The 11,552-nt window shown below is 50.2% G+C and overlaps 3 protein-coding genes across 3 annotated transcripts; 2 read left to right on the top strand and 1 right to left on the bottom strand.

Annotated features, from left to right (window-relative positions):
• Nucleotides 1-275: 275 nt before the first annotated feature.
• Nucleotides 276-3,621, bottom strand: ALT_4286 (putative RNA-binding protein C660.15; the record flags this gene model as incomplete). The annotated part of the gene is made up of 6 exons (XM_033563544.1): nt 276-415; nt 502-1,516; nt 1,598-1,761; nt 1,829-1,869; nt 3,236-3,520; nt 3,578-3,621. The coding sequence occupies 6 exons, from the start codon at nt 3,619-3,621 to the stop codon at nt 276-278; spliced, it is 1,689 nt and encodes a 562-aa protein (XP_033419435.1).
• A 680-nt stretch (nt 3,622-4,301) lies between these two features.
• Nucleotides 4,302-6,592, top strand: ALT_4287 (GTPase-activating protein GYP1; the record flags this gene model as incomplete). Its single annotated transcript, XM_089599721.1, has 8 exons — nt 4,302-4,334; nt 4,402-4,413; nt 4,475-4,505; nt 4,590-4,695; nt 4,793-5,283; nt 5,340-6,223; nt 6,283-6,375; nt 6,431-6,592. The coding sequence occupies 8 exons, from the start codon at nt 4,302-4,304 to the stop codon at nt 6,590-6,592; spliced, it is 1,812 nt and encodes a 603-aa protein (XP_089456059.1).
• Nucleotides 6,593-7,721: 1,129 nt separating this feature from the next.
• Nucleotides 7,722-10,716, top strand: ALT_4288 (U4/U6-U5 snRNP complex subunit PRP6; the record flags this gene model as incomplete). The annotated part of the gene is made up of 3 exons (XM_033563542.1): nt 7,722-8,101; nt 8,210-10,499; nt 10,570-10,716. 3 exons carry the CDS (start codon nt 7,722-7,724, stop codon nt 10,714-10,716), a joined length of 2,817 nt encoding a protein of 938 aa, XP_033419433.1.
• Between the last annotated feature and the right edge of the window lie 836 nt (nt 10,717-11,552).

Genomic DNA, 11,552 nt, shown 5'->3' on the forward strand with positions numbered 1-11,552 from the left:
GATTGCGCGGGAAAGACTGTCACTAAATCGACCAGAGACCCGTGAGATGAAGAGCACGAAATCAGAACAAATTTTCACTCTGCGGTACGCAGATCAGAGGAGAAACCGAGCAAATATCCATGATTGGATCGAACCTGTTTTTAGGCGAAGACAGGGAAATACGAAACAAACGGAAAAGAAGCACCACGAAGAATTGAAGCTAGATATAAGAGAGATGAAACAGAAAAGAAGGCGAGAGGGCAAGTAAGAATCGACAATGATCCCGAGCTCCAACCCTATCCACGAGAGTAAGGATGGAAACCCCGATGGCCTCCGCGGCCTCCGCCACGATAGTTCGCACCGGGCTTTCCTGCATTTTTAGGGCCCGTTGGGGCGTTGGCAGGCGCGGCGCTCGGAGTGGGCTGTGGGGTTGTTCCTGAAGCTTGAAGTTAGCTATATGTAACGGATACAAACGTTCGTTGACGGGAGTAATGCATGTAACGAGAGAAAAAGAATACGTACCGCGTCCAATGCTGCCTGCTCGGTTCATGCCTTGAGGACCAGTGGGGATATTGGGCTGGGGGACCTCATCGTACATGCCCTCCCACGATGTCGGGCCGCCCTGTTGATATGGCGAGAATGCCCGGGACTCCAGGACCCGACGTTGTTGCTGCTGCTGCTCATATTTCTGCTGCTCGAATGCGAGCTGCTCTTGAGCGTTATAGCCTGGTCCGCCCCGAGCGCCCGGGTAGTTTGCGCCCATGTTCATGTTCCCAGCGTTGTTGCCCATCTGGCCCTGCATAGCTCCCATGTTGTTTCCTTGAACCTGGTTCTGCATCTGTTGCATCATTGCAGGGTTCATCATGTTCTGCATCTGCGGGGTCGGGCTTTGCGAGGGAGGGCTCAAGCTGCCTTGCTGCTGCGGTTGCTGCTGCTGATTGTTGGCCATCTGCATCTGCTGCATTTTCTGCATCTGTTGCATCTGCTGCATCATGGCCGGGTTCATTGCTCCCATGCCCATGGCTCCCATTCCTTGCCCCTGAGCGGCGGCAACCGCCATCTGCTGCTGCATCAAGGCGAAATATTGCTGCATACGTTGCCAATACTGTGCCATCATCTGTGGTGTCAAGCCTGCAGGCATACCAGCCTGCCCTTGCATTCCTTGTTGCTGCTGAGACCCATCGACGCCACCATGACCTCCATCGCGGAAATCTCTGCCGCGCCGGTTCCTGCGATCTTCCTCGTCGCGTAAATTGCCTCTTGGCTGAGCCTTCTTGACTTCGATCGGCTTCCCACAAATGGCCAAGGGACGGGACAGAGCAGCCTCGACAGCAGCTTCACTGTCGAATGTCACAAAGCCGAACCCGCGAGGACGTCCGGTGTCTTTGTCAATCATCAGGGTAGCATCAATAACACGGCCGAATTGCGTAAAGAACTCCTTGAACTCCTGCTCCGTTGCCTCTTGGCTCACACCACCAACAAAAATCTTACTGGTCTTCTCCTGTTCGTCACGGGGGATTGCACGCTTAGGGTCAATCTGCCAGCGCGTTAGCATACGGTCGATCCGTTTTGATCACTTTTGGTGCATGCGGCAGAATAGACAAAATATGCGTCTTACAATTTTCCCATCCAGGTAGTGCTCTTTGACCATCACTGTGTTGACTGTCTTTGGATCCTTGAAGGTCAAGAAGCCAAAGCCCCTAGAGCGACCAGTAGCGCTGTCCCGCATGACAGTACACTCTTGGACCTCACCAAACTGGGAGAAGTAGTCCTTCAGAGACTCTATTCATTATGTCAGATTGCTGTCAGAGACTTGAGTAAGCTGCAATAATATTAAGACTCCACGTACGGTCTGTTGTCTCCCAGTTCAAACCACCGATGAACATCTTCCTAATCAACCAGATCATCAGTAAATGCATCCATCTAAACAGAAACAAAGCACTGTCAAAGCTGATGAATTCAAATGAACAAATGAGCGCAAGAAACGAAGACCCGATAAAACAAAGCAGGACAGGATCCCAGAACAATCGTGATCAAGGACTCGTTTGATGGTAGGCCGACTGGCATTGTTATTGTCTGCAAACGCAGTGCACAGAGCTGCTATCCTTGATATTCTAACGCAGATACCGTAGCGCTCCCTTGAGCACCAGTAGCTATGTGATTGAATATATGCAGGGATTCGAAAATGAGTTGCAACAGCAAGCGGGTTGCATTGTACTGGTGTGGTCCGGTAACGCGAACAAGTGCGCAGACTTGTCTCACAACCAGCTCGGGAATCCTTCATGTCATTGCATACATTGACTGTGACTGCCGTTGGACAGAACTGCTCAGGGTGAAAAGCAGGCATCTCTAGTCGTCGACATCCACTGGTTTACGGATAATCCAGCGGGAGGAGAGCAAAAGGAATATGCTCCAAGGCCGAGTGGCATGAGTCGTGATGGTGATAGAAGGACCACGGATTGAAGCGCGAGAGGCGGAATATAGACAACTGAATCTCTTCTTTTTTCTGTCTGACCAATGACCCTCCGACTGTCTGTCTAATAGGGTCGAAGCTAGGTAGTAAACTGTTCGATAGTGATCCACCAGACAGCCAAGGCTTCTATTCCTTGCTCTGCTCTATCAAGATATATCGACAAGAAGCTATCTGATAGCGTCTGTACTAGTAGTCGCTCGCAATAAGGTCTCGTAGTGTGTGTGATATCTTTCTCTCTGTAAACTTCATGTCGACGTTGAATTCGACCATACATTTCTCCCTCGAGCCTGGTCTCGGAGATAACCATGAACTCATCAGACCGCCCTTTATAGCTAAATCTGACGCAACCGAATGATATCTTTGTCTCTGCCCAGAGACGACTGATGCTTCGTCCCCTTCCGACAGATGAGAACCGCCAAGTTTGAGGCTAATCCGATAACGTTCAGAGAATTGTCATCGTTCGTCTCTCTCACCACGCCGACACAGTTTGATAAGCGTCTCCCACCCCACAGGATCGCCTGATCCAACCCATTGAATTGGAGAAGTATCTTGCGCAGCGACTAGTACTAGTGCGTGACAGCCTAGTGCGACGCGAGTCGTTGTGAGAGCGAATGCACCAGAACGGCCGGGCAACTGCGAGCGCTGAATGTGCTCACTGTGCCCACTCACTTCCTCCAGTAGACGATACGTTTGGTCTTCGACGCAGTGGTGTAGAACAATAGAGAGGAAAATAAAGGGGGAAAATCCAAGGTTGTACAAAGTGAGAAACAGAGAATTACTTACCCATCTTCCTTGATTCCGGTGCCCTGAGGCTCTTGTTCGGTCGTGGGAGCGGCAGTAACACTGGTGGTATGATTCGTATCATACATGCCCGAGCCATTTCTTTGATGTCCTTCATACGAATACGCGTAGGAATCCGCGGTATGAGCGTCTTCCGGCTCTGACTTGAAATTCTCCGCAGTTTGTGTCGCAGGGGAAGTCGTTGCTTGGGCAGGCGCGGGCGACACTGTGGAGTCGGAAATCTTGGGAGCTGAAGACGTCTGGTTCGTATTCTCATCCGCATCATACCTAGGAAGAAAGGAGTCAGAAAACGCTTCGAAAATTATGTGCGAACAAGAGTCTTACAGGTCAGCAAAAAGATCTTCCTCTACATCCCCTGGCTCAGCCATATTGAATGTATATTACAAAATGAGAAGAAAGCCTCGGAAAGAGAAAAAGCTAACAAGCAGTCCGCCTGAGAATATAGAAAACAGTTGCTTGAGTATGGAAGCAAAGATTTTGTTAGTGATTTGACTGAGACGTAAGTCAAACGAACTTGAGTTGGGACTAGATAAAGTGCAACGAATAGTCGTTACGTTCGATAATGAATGAAAAAGGGAAGGAAAAGAAAAACTAAGGAAAGGGGAGAGCAGCCGATAGCGAAGTGGAAGGGAAGATATTGGAGAGGGTTGAGTTGGTTGACAGTGACGATGAAGGAGGGAAGAGAGGAAGAGGGTCGAGAGAGAGGAGACGAGACAAGCGACCGCTAAAGCTCCCTTCAGCATTAGTGGTAGTAGTATCCCGTACGAAACTCTCTCCCTCTTACAACTGCCGGAGACCAATATATACATCTCTCTCTAATAATACCATAATGGCCTTTTTCTCTGAATAAGCATAATCGTCATCGAACCAGTCTGCGCCCACAATTGCCATTGAATTCGGTGAACGAAGTCGACTATTCCAGCACCCCAGAGCATTGCCGCATCAACTGTTCCCTTTCCCCCGCACTTTCTCCCGACGCCGTACAAACTGCTTCCGATGACATTTTGGATCCCCATTCATCGAACCATTTCCTCTTCCCAGACAGTTCATGGCGATGGCTGCTAGGAAGGGCCAGCAGCAGGTATGCAATGTCTCTCAGCACAGTCGTTATTGTCGCCCCAGGCTGATCGAGAACTGATTGTAAACAGGAGATGGTCCAGGTTGGTTCGTACCTCAATAATCCTCCATGTTTCATAACTCCGAATTCAGTGGCTGATATAGCTCCTCGTTTGCCTCACGCAGATCGTTCCGAGTACGTTCCCAGTGTCGTTTCTTAACTGAGATTACCTCCATCACGTTTGAGCATTAATATGTGCTCTTTCACTCTCTCCTGTAGTTCTTGCGCAATTGCTGACCTTCCCCGAAGACGGGCTGGCTCTCCGTTCTGGAAAGGCAGATCAGTGTCTCAACCTCAAGGACCTTCAGCTACCCCGACCACGATTGTTGGCGCTTCATACTCTCACGCGAATATCTTAAAGTTTGTCATCTCTAGTCTGGTCTCTCCTCGGCCTATGAACTGACCAAGAGCGATCTTTGAAGAGGCATTCCGCAGCAGCAAGCGCGACCCCGTACACCTCCAAAGTCGTCATCTACCCAATCGCAGCATGTCTCCCCATCTTCTCATCGATCAGGGACATGGGCCACGTCTCCCCGTACCTCATACTCTGGCCTTGTGAATCAAGGAGTCGACTTATGGCACCCTAACTCGGCAGATGGGGCGAGTGACAATAGTGACGAGGGTGATGAGGAGGATATCGTTTACGACGACGATGAGGACGAATTTGGTCTTCCCAGCATTGCGAGTATGCGGAAAAAACAGACCAAAAATGCCATGAAATCTCAGCTCAAATCATCTGATTTGGGTAGCGCTGTGCGTGCCAACAGTTCAACCTTGGGAGTCAACTTGGCGAACAGTAGACAACGTGCAAACAGTTCGGATATAGCCGAGGAGCGCGGAGTGTCTATGTATCCAACGACGAGAAAGAGTGAGGGTAAAATCCTACGGCCTCAATACAAAGACATCCTGAGAGGTACTTAGCCCCCCTAGAAGCAACTTTCGATCAGATGCTGATTGTCGCTGCTCTAGATCCCGCGAACGCTTTAAATCTTATTGATCACGCACCGCCGCCGAAGAACGGGTCGCCAAAAGAGATAGAAATATACTCGAGCAGAATCTCAAGAATCAACAAATTCAAACGTTTACTTCAGACTAGCACCGTTTCTTTATCAGAGTTGAGAAATCTGGCGTGGTCTGGCATCCCTGCGGAAGTTCGCGCCATGACTTGGCAAATCCTGCTCGGCTATCTTCCGACGAACAGTGAACGGCGAGTTTCTACACTAGAGAGAAAGCGCAAGGAATATCTCGACGGAGTCCGGCAGGCTTTCGAACGCAGCAGTACACCAGCGCCCGGCAATCCACCTGCTTCTTCCACAGGTCGCGGCAGAGGCCTGGATGAAGCCATATGGCATCAAATTAGCATTGACGTTCCTCGCACCAGCCCTCATATTCAACTCTACGGCTATGAAGCTACACAACGCTCCTTGGAGCGAATCCTCTATGTCTGGGCCATCCGACATCCTGCCAGCGGTTACGTACAAGGAATCAATGACCTTGTCACTCCATTTTGGCAGGTTTTTCTCGGCATGTACATGACGGATCTCAATGTGGAAGAAGACATGGATCCGGGCCAATTGCCGCGGAGTGTGCTCGATGCTGTGGAGGCGGATTCATTCTGGTGCCTCACAAAACTTCTTGATGGAATTCAGGATAATTATATATATGCTCAACCGGGGATTCACAGGCAAGTGAGAGCTTTGCGCGACCTGACAATGCGAATCGATTCTACGCTCGCCAAACATCTTGAGCACGAAGGAGTCGAATTCATGCAATTCAGTTTCCGATGGATGAACTGCTTGCTGATGCGGGAGATGAGTGTCCAGAACACCATACGGATGTGGGACACCTATATGGTATGTTCGATAGTCCGAGCGCCGCTCATAGCATTGCAATCATACTAACTCATTGTCAGGCTGAGGAGCAGGGCTTCTCGCGCTTCCACGTATATGTTTGCGCAGCGTTTCTCGTCAAGTGGTCAGACCAGTTAGTCAAAATGGATTTTCAGGTAGGTTGTGATACCACTCATATCTAGAATTCCATCGAGATCTAATTGTGCGCAGGAAATCATGATGTTCTTACAGGCACTTCCAACGAGGGACTGGACTGAAAAGGACATTGAACTCCTACTCAGTGAAGCCTTTATCTGGCAGAGTTTGTTCCAAGACTCCCGTGCGCATCTACGCCCTGCTGGCGACCGATCACCTGAGAACGGCCTGCAATGACAGCATATATTATTCAATCCTGCCGTCAACCATGCCTCGAATAGAATGCCCCTGCATCGCTGGAAACACGCTCTGGCCCTCAACCTCGCCGAGATCGGGGCTCACCTGCAGTGGACAAGTCTCTTCCGGTGTTCGCATCCCAGACGAGACTCACCCATTTGGCTGTCTTATTCCCAACTCCATCTGCAGGGCCACATATGGTCCTTGCCATCGTCTCACAGCGTCAACAACCCTATCCAACATATCTCACCTTCGACAAAGCTCATTTGGTGGAGCGTTTCTATGAGAGCACCGGTCAACTATCTGGAAATATCTAATAAGTTTTCGCGCTTACTATAACGATCTGCCTTGCCTCACGCTGCGCGTCTTTGATAAATGCCGCAGCTTATTGCCGGCTGATCCTTGGCTTAATTCTCCGGAGAGCCTTTCTCTTCGTGCTAGTAGCATCACTTATGTCCATGCATAATCTTGGGCAACATTTGCTCAGCGATGTGATTTCTACTGGACCGCGATTTAGCCCAGAAAAGTGACTTCGTAAGAGCCAGGCGCGTCTCCGAATTGGCCTGCGATGGAGTTTAGTATGTCATTCGACTAGGTTGCATCTATGACATTGGGTTGATCTTGCTGAAATAGCAAAAGGGCTCCACAGAAAGATCTAGAGCACAATTAAAGGCACAGGGCCCGGTCCTGATGCGGATGTGAACAGTTCGATAATAGAAACCGCTTCTGCTTTGTAAATAGTGCCACACGCATTCGACAACAGACGGGACGAAGCATATTAAGGGCTCACTTCTCCAATGCTGAGGGTTACATTCAAGACATCCACTCAAAACCTAGTACACAATGCCTGAGCGTAATTTAGGAGTCGTGATCCAAATCCCTTATAAATATTTCAATTTATTTCTATGTCTCATTCTGTCCCTCCTTGTTGCTTGTATGCCTGTGCTATGCTGCTGATCCGGATAGTGAATGCCTCAAAGTGCAGAGATCCTGATAAGATAAGCGGGACGGAGATACTTTGTTGCAGGCATCGCCACCCGAAGCTCTACGCCTTCATCAAATCACAATTTACATTGCCCTTCTGTTTATTTTCATCTGTTAGCTTCTTTATCGTTGAGCTTCGCTCGAGATGGCCTCAGGTCGGAAGGATTTCCTGAACCAGCCTGCGCCCGAGAATTATGTTGCGGGTTTAGGTAGAGGTGCGACCGGCTTCACCACCCGTTCTGACCTAGGACCTGCGCGTGAGGGTCCTACACCTGAGCAGATTCAGGCCGCTCTTGCAAAGAGAGCGCAACTTCTCGGAGCAGCTCCCCCAACCGCATATGGCGCAGGACGCGAAAAGGGTGGACGAGAGGAGAAAGAGGAAGAAGAAGATGATGAGCGTTTCCAAGATCCGGACAATGAGGTTGGGCTTTTTGCCTACGGGCAATTCGATCAAGAAGATGACGAGGCGGACCGCATCTACAAAGAAGTAGATGAGAAGATGGACAAGCGCCGGAAAGCAAGAAGGTTAGTACATTGCCCCCCCCATTCCTGTATCTTGGAGATGCGTTGTTCATCGGGTTTACCCCCCGTTGTTTGGACAGACGACCGACTTGATTCCTTCGCCACCTATAGGGAAGCCCGAGAACGTCAAGAGCGTGAAGAATACGAACGCAAAAATCCGAAAATTCAACAACAGTTCGCCGACCTGAAGCGCTCATTAGCCTCTGTTTCAGAAGAGCAATGGGCCAATCTTCCGGAAGTCGGAGACCTCACGGGGAAGAATCGAAGAGCTAAGCAGAACCTACGACAGCGCTTCTATGCGGTACCAGACAGCGTTATTGCCAGTGCAAGGGACTCCACTCAGTTCGAAACCACCATAGCCGATGACGGTACCCAGACGGATGTTCGGGGAGGCGAGGCGGACGGCACTATGACGAACTTTGCGGATATTAGTGCTGCCCGTGATAAGGTGCTTAAAGTCAGGCTTGATCAAGCCGCCCGGGGTTCCACTGCCGATTCCTCCTCCGGAAGTGCAACCAACATCGACCCGAAAGGATATCTCACAAGTCTGACGCAGTCGGAGCTAAAAGCGGGCGAAGTCGAGATTGGCGACATCAAGCGAGTGCGTGTCTTATTGGAATCCGTAACCAAAACGAATCCTAAGCACGCTCCTGGATGGATTGCACTTGCGCGATTGGAAGAACTTGCTGGAAGAACTGTAGCCGCCAGGAACATCATTGCCAAGGGCTGCGAACTATGCCCGAAGAGTGAGGACGCATGGCTCGAAAATATTCGTTTGAACGAAGGCCACAATGCCAAGGTCATTGCAGCCAATGCAATCAAGAATAATGATCGTTCCACCAGACTTTGGATTGAGGCCATGAGGCTGGAGTCCGACACTCGCGCAAAAAAGAATGTGCTTAGGCAAGCCATTCTCCATGTGCCCCAGTCTGTTACCATCTGGAAAGAAGCCGTGAACCTGGAAGAAGATCCTGCCGATGCACGTCTTTTACTGGCAAAGGCAGTCGAAATGATTCCTTTGTCTGTTGAGTTATGGCTTGCTCTTGCCCGTCTAGAGACTCCTGAAAATGCACAAAAGGTTCTGAATGCTGCTCGCAAGGCCGTCCCTACGAGTCATGAAGTTTGGATCGCGGCTGCACGATTGCAGGAGCAAATGGGCACTTTCGAGAAGGTCAACGTGATGAAGAGGGCAGTTCAAGCGCTGGCAAGGGAAAATGCCATGCTTAAGAGAGAGGAATGGATCGCGGAAGCTGAGAAGTGCGAGGAAGAGGGAGCCATTCTCACATGTGGCGCAATCGTCCGCGAAACCCTTGGATGGGGCCTTGATGAAGACGATGACCGCAAGGATATCTGGATGGACGATGCGAAGGCCAGTATCGCCAGGGGCAAATACGAGACTGCAAGAGCAATTTATGCTTATGCATTGCGTGTCTTTGTCAATCGTCGATCTATTTGGCTCGCGGCTGCCGACCTGGAGCGTAACCATGGCTCCAAAGAGGCGCTCTGGCAAGTCCTTGAGAAGGCAGTGGAGGCATGCCCTCAAAGCGAAGAGCTGTGGCTCCAGCTTGCGAAGGAGAAGTGGCAAGCTGGCGAGATCGACGACGCTCGACGCGTGCTCGGGCGGGCTTTCAATCAGAATCCGAACAATGAGGACATCTGGCTCGCCGCTGTCAAGTTGGAAGCGGACGCGGACCAGACAGATCAAGCTAGGGAACTCCTCGCAACCGCCCGACGGGAAGCTGGCACTGACCGTGTTTGGATCAAGAGTGTCGCCTTTGAAAGGCAACTGGGCAACATCGACGAGGCGCTTGATCTGGTTAATCAGGGATTGCAGCTCTATCCCAAGGCCGATAAACTTTGGATGATGAAGGGGCAAATCTACGAATATCAGAACAAATATCCACAAGCCAGAGAAGCCTACAGTACTGGTACCAGAGCTTGTCCCAAGTCGGTGCCCCTTTGGCTCTTGGCCTCCAGACTCGAAGAGAAGTCCGGTGCCGTTGTCAAGGCTCGTTCAGTTCTCGATAGGGCGCGCCTTGCCGTCCCAAAGAGCGCTGAGTTATGGACAGAGAGTGTCCGTGTGGAACGGCGTGCAAATAATATCGGACAGGCCAAGGTCTTGATGGCCAAGGCTCTGCAGGAAGTTCCGACCTCCGGTTTACTATGGAGCGAGAGTATCTGGCATCTCGAACCTCGGGCGCAACGGAAGGCCCGTAGTTTGGAGGCGATCAAGAAAGTTGATAACGATCCGATCCTGTTTATCACGGTGGCCCGTATATTTTGGGGTGAGCGTCGACTGGAAAAAGCCATGACGTGGTTCGAGAAAGCTATCGTGTCGGACAGCGATCACGGCGATGGCTGGGCTTGGTACTACAAATTCCTGCTGCAGCACGGCACAGAGGTTCGTTCATCTTCGTCAATTTCTGATTTATTGTCATCATGTCTGGCGACTAACATAACTTTTCGTACAGGAAAAACGAGCAGACGTTGTGGCCAAGTGCGTCTCGACTGAGCCCAAACATGGTGAGGTTTGGCAATCTGTGGCTAAGGATCCAGCCAACGCACGCAAGTCGACAGAAGAGATTCTCAAGATGGTTGCAGACCGTCTCACACAGTAAATCAAATGTACACTATCAAGTTTTATATTCGCATTGTTCAGCCGAGACATTGAAGCTACCACGGATTTGGCGTTCTGGAGAATGGCAAGCTCGAATGTGACTGATGAGAATGCTTTCTAGAAGCAGAAATGATAGACGTCTACTCTAATCTTGTAAAGCAATGACAACATTACATCTGACGAGCAATACAGATAGCCAGTTCGACATGTGGTACTGCGATGTAAGGCCGCCCATGATCGATAGATAGGTCAATGGGAAACTATCATAAGAGCAAATCTAGTAATATACAGTAAGATGAAGAGGGAGTAGCCTCAGAGAGCGACATACAGAGCCATTGCCCGGTTAAGAAAGCTTCATATCTTCTCATCACAAAGGGCCAAGATGGAACTCGACCCCCGGCGTACCCTGATCTGAAAAAGAGAGAGGCGGGGGAACAAAAACGGAAAAAGAGAAAGCTAAAGAGAACAGTAAATTAACCGAGTCCTGGGTATCAAACGCGACTCGCAGCACATCCAAGCACCGTCATTTCCATGTCTTCTTCACCATCGCCGCATAACATCCCTTCAGAAAGCTGCCAAGGCTGTGCAAACCTTGATGTCTTTCGACGTCGCTTCAAAGCAGAAGCCTAGGAAGCAAAACTCCACTAATAAACAAACACAGGGACAACAAGAGAAAAAGCGGAAAGAAATAGTACAACAGACATCTCAGTTCGAACTCCATGCCAAATGCAAACTCATGATGTCCAACCAATGACAACAGCCCTTTGTGACTCCAAAGACGCCTTAACAGCTGCCACCTGTCCAGACCGGCATGCTGCAGTCCTTGCGCAGTAGTAG

This window comes from Aspergillus lentulus (genome assembly GCF_001445615.1).
Source record: "Aspergillus lentulus DNA, contig: Alt08, strain: IFM 54703, whole genome shotgun sequence".
NCBI lineage: Eukaryota > Fungi > Ascomycota > Eurotiomycetes > Eurotiales > Aspergillaceae > Aspergillus > Aspergillus lentulus.